Consider the following 4,658-nt stretch of genomic DNA (forward strand, 5'->3'; position numbering starts at 1 on the left):
TGTATCATAGTCTCTCTTTTGCTCCAAAATTGAATAAACCACTCTCAACTTATTTCCCAACTCTTTTTTTCATTGAATTCATTTTTCTTGTTTTTCTTCTTCTCCTTTCTTTTTCTTTCTTTTTACTCAACTTATTGTTTTTCTCAATGCTCTCCTTTTGACAAGAACTCCCCCAAACTTAGACCATTCTCCTCATTCTAACATATATGTTCATCTCAACTCAAGGTAAGGAGGTTAAGGATTTTTCAATAGGTTTAAGGTTTTAGGAGTGAGAAAGTTTCTTTAAGGTTCAAAGGTTATACATTGGCTTTTAGGCTCAAAATGTAGAAGAGGTGGAAGAACAAGATGGCCTTGATCATTTGTAACAAGCAAGCAAATAGTTCAAATAGAGAAACTTAGGCAAAATCAACTGTGCTTCCAAAGTAATAACATTCATCAATAAACTCTGAGGCACAACATCTCACAGGTTTACTCAAGGTTCCAAAATTTGATAAACATCATGCCAAGAATATTGATCACAATTAAAACCAAGCATCTATCTAAACAGATACAAGCAACCACAATCTCTGTTCAACAAGCTCAACCACATAATCTCAATCAGATTTTCAAAACAATTCTCATGGATAAAGAGCCAGCACAACAGATTTGTATTCAATTCAAGCATAACAAATGATTCACTCAAATCACCAAACCAATTGCACAAGAACTATCCACTAGGCAAGTCAAAAAGAAATCCAAATTCAAAAACTGAAAGCAAATAAGAACTGGAAATTAAAACTGAAAAACCGAATTAAAATGGACTCTTTGCAGCTCCAGCAGTGTAGGACACTAGCTTCACTTTCATCTGCAACATCTTCCTCCACAGTAGCTTATACTCCGCAACTGCTCCACCTCCCCCATCAGTAGGGGCCTGGCCCCCAGGCCATGCTACACAAGCAGCAAAATCTTCATTTCATATGGTGCTCAACTCACGCATGCCTCAAAGGTTGGCCACTTGTGGTTTTAAACTCTTTAATTCCTAAGGAAGATTTTATCCTGTAACAAGAAAGCTCAAAGCAAAATTAGTATCCCATAGTCAACAACTGAAGAGAAGAATCCATAAAACAAACTAAAAGAAAGATGCACAAGAAAGCAAAGAAACAAGACAAAGAAATCCAAAACAAACAAAGACAAAAGTACAAGAACAAAGAGGGAAGTCTTAGAATTAAGCTTCCCAAAGGTACAATTACACAAAAAGGGGTAACAACACATCAAAAGAAGTGTGTGAAAGAGTGCAAAAGAATGGGAAACTCATCATAAATCAAGAAAAAAACAAAAAGTGCAGAACCAGAATTTTTGGTGTTGGGCGCCCCTGGTGCAGCTCGCGCTCGGGCGCCCCTCAGCAGGGGGCTCTTGGGCGCCACTCGGTCAGTTTGATGCAGGAGGCCCTCGTGCAGCTCGCGCCCGGGCGCCCCTCAACAGGGGGCGCTTGGGCGCCATATCAGTTTTCTGCATAATGCAGATTTCTGCGAAATTGGCCACTCACCATGTGATTTTTGGTTCTAGACCTTCATTCAATGCACTCACACACCAAACAAGCTAAAACTAACCTAATACACTTATACAAACCACAAAAACAACAACAAAACTCAAAAATCACAACAATGCAAAACTACACAAACATACAAAACATAAGCTACTAATGCACACAACATAAAAACCACACAAACAAAGTAAAAAGGAAAAGAAAATTGGGTTGCCTCCCAAAAGCGCTTGTTTAACGTCATTAGCTTGACATCATTAAGCTCAAGTTTGATTCTTGATGTTGCAGTGCCTCTTCTTGTCATGACACCAACATCCTCTCAGTAATTTCCTAGTCACCAACTTGACTCTCCTAGAATATGGAGCCTCGATCTCAAGTACTCCATTTATCTTGATGTTCTTGATGACCCATAACCTATTCTTGAATTTCACTGGTTTGCCATGTTTGGGCTCATCGCTTGCTTTCACAGAGTTTTGGTGAACTAGTTCTTCTTCCTTTTCTTCTTCCTCTCCCTTTACTCTTGGGGATAAACAGCTGAGGCTCTTCTTGACCAACTTGGCAGCTTGCTCTGTTAGATTAGTAATTGATAAAATTTCATCAGTGGCTTCAATACTAGTCTCTTTTTCATGATTTTGCTGCTCAACTCCAAAGACGTTGAAAGTTACTTCCTCATCTTGGTCCTTTAATTTCACTGTTCCTTCTTCCACATGAATGACAACCTTTGCTGTCTTCATGAAAGGTCTTCCAAGTATGAGCTGTATCTCTGCATCTTCTTCCATGTCCATAACTACAAAATCCACCGGGAATTGGAGTTTATCTATTTTGACCACCACATCTTCCACGACACCATACGGATACTTGATGGATCTGTCCGCCAGCTGCAGCATCATTTTTGTAGGCTTGACTTCAAGACCACCAATCTTCTTAAGCATAGATAGGGGCATCAGATTGATACTAGCCCCCAAGTCAACGAGAGCCTTCCCTATATCATGGTTTCCAATGGTGCACGGGATGGTGAAACTCCCCGGATCTTTAAATTTTGGAGGAAGAGTCTTCTGCATGATGGCACTGCAATTTCCCTGTACTTCAATTGTTTCCTCATCTAAATATTTCTTCTTGCTGAGGATTTGCTTCATGTACTTCGCATAAGCAGGAATTTGTTGCAGTGCTTCGATCAATGGCATGGTGATCTCAAGTTGATCAAATATTTGCTTGAACCGAGCCAACTGTTTCTCCTTCCCTTTAGTAAATGGGATTTTTGGGTAAGGGAGGTGTTTCACTATTTCTTTCTCTTTTTGCTTTTTCTCTTTTTCTTTTCCTTTATTTTCTTCTTTTCTCCCAACAATCTCTTGATCTATTTCCTTGTGTGCTTGAATCTCATCTTCATTTCTTCTGTTTTCTTTATTTGGCAGTTGTTTCTTGTAATCAACCCCAACCTCTTTTCCACTTCTTGTTGTAATGACATTACATTCCTCCTTAGGGTTAACTTCATTGTTGGCCACAAAATTCTTTTCAGGTTTTTCCTCGAGCCTCTTAGCAAGTTGACCCACTTGTATCTCCAGATTTCTAATGGAAGCTTCAGTGCTCTTGTGGTTGGAGATGGACACTTGCATAAACTGTTGAAGAGTGTCCTCTAACTTTGAGGTCCTGTCAGATATGGAGGGATGTGGTTGATATTGTTGTTGAGGTGGTATGTTTGATGGCCCAACTTGTCCTTGGCCCATGCTTGGGTGAGGTCTCCATCCTTGGTTATAGTTACCTTGGCGGTCTTGATTACCCATATAATTCACCTCTTGGAAATTGGCTTGCATGGCACACTGACCATTTATATGATCTCCACCACATAGCTCACAACCTTGATGTTGAGCTTGCGAAACATTCTGGAGCTCTTTAGGAAGTTGAGAGAGCTTGTTCATGAGAGCTTCGAGTTGTTGGGTCATTATTTTGTTTTGAGCTAACAAGGCGTCCTGAGATTGTAGTTGAAAAACACCTTTTTGTTGGAGTTGAGCCCTTTCATTTTGTACTTCATTGTCATTAGAAGCCATATTCTCTATCAGCTCATGTGCTTCTTCAGGTGTCTTCCATCTGATGTTTCCTCCAGCTGAGGCATCCAACATTAATTTGGTTTGGGATTTAAGGCCCCCCAAAAACATATTCAGGACGGTAGGCTCATCAAACCCATGAGTGGGCGTCTTTCGTAGTAAGCCCTTGAACCTATCCCATGCTTGACTCAAAGTTTCACTACCATCTTGCTGAAAAGATGAGATTTCCTGCTTTCCTTTATTTACTTTTGACTGTGGGAAGTATTTGTTGAGGAACTTGGCAACCACGTCCTCCCATGCCGTGAAGCTATTCTCAGGAAAAGAATTCAACCACACCTTGGCGTTTCCTCCCAACGAGAATGGAAACAGGCTCAGCCTTATAGCTTCATCAGGAACATCCTGAATCTTCACAGTATTACATATCTCTAGGAAGGTGGCCAAATGATTGTACGGATTCTCATGAGAAAGGCCATGGAACTGATTATTCTGCACCAAATGGATGAGAGCAGGCTTCATCTCCATGTTGGTAGCATTAACTCTTGGCCTAGCAATGCTGTTGAAGTGAAGAGGCCCTGAGAATGTAGAATAGTCCTCCAAGGTGCGTCTAGCTTGGCCATCACCATGACCATTTGGATTGGCGGCCATATCTTCTCCTTCCTGATCAAAAACAGGTATGAATGGTTGCTCAGGAATCTCTTGAATGAGAGAAGTTTCTCTAGCAGCCCTGTTTTGTCTTCTCCTTCTACTATTGTTTCTACGGGCAGTTTTCTCAACTTCGGGGTCTAAAAGGAGAGGTTCAGATGAAGCTGTGCTCCTAGTACGGATTATGCCCTGCATACACTAGAGACAACAGTACTAGAGCACCAAGTTATCCAAAAATAAAAGAAAACAAAAATTATTCACAGTAAAAGGAATATAAGAATAAAGCCTAAGTTGGTTAGAAACACACAAAAGTATAGTATTAACACCGAGTCCCCGGCAACGGCGCCAAAAACTTGTTAACTCTTTGGCAAGTGTACCAAATCGTTCTAAGTAATAAAACCGGTAAGACCGGGTATCGTTTCCCAAGAGACTCGTGTCACCAAACAATCGTA

The 4,658-nt window shown here is 40.6% G+C and overlaps 1 protein-coding gene across 1 annotated transcript; it reads right to left on the bottom strand.

Annotated features, from left to right (window-relative positions):
- Positions 1–790: 790 nt before the first annotated feature.
- On the bottom strand, positions 791–4,401 carry LOC148191707 (uncharacterized). Its single transcript, XM_088100661.1, has 2 exons — positions 1,836–4,401; positions 791–927 (listed from the first exon to the last, which is right to left on the bottom strand). The coding sequence occupies exons 1-2, from the start codon at positions 4,399–4,401 to the stop codon at positions 791–793; spliced, it is 2,703 nt and encodes a 900-aa protein (XP_087956787.1).
- Between the last annotated feature and the right edge of the window lie 257 nt (positions 4,402–4,658).

This window comes from Vigna umbellata, chromosome 10 (genome assembly GCF_029865625.1).
Source record: "Vigna umbellata cultivar VRB3 chromosome 10, Vumbellata_1.0, whole genome shotgun sequence".
NCBI lineage: Eukaryota > Viridiplantae > Streptophyta > Magnoliopsida > Fabales > Fabaceae > Vigna > Vigna umbellata.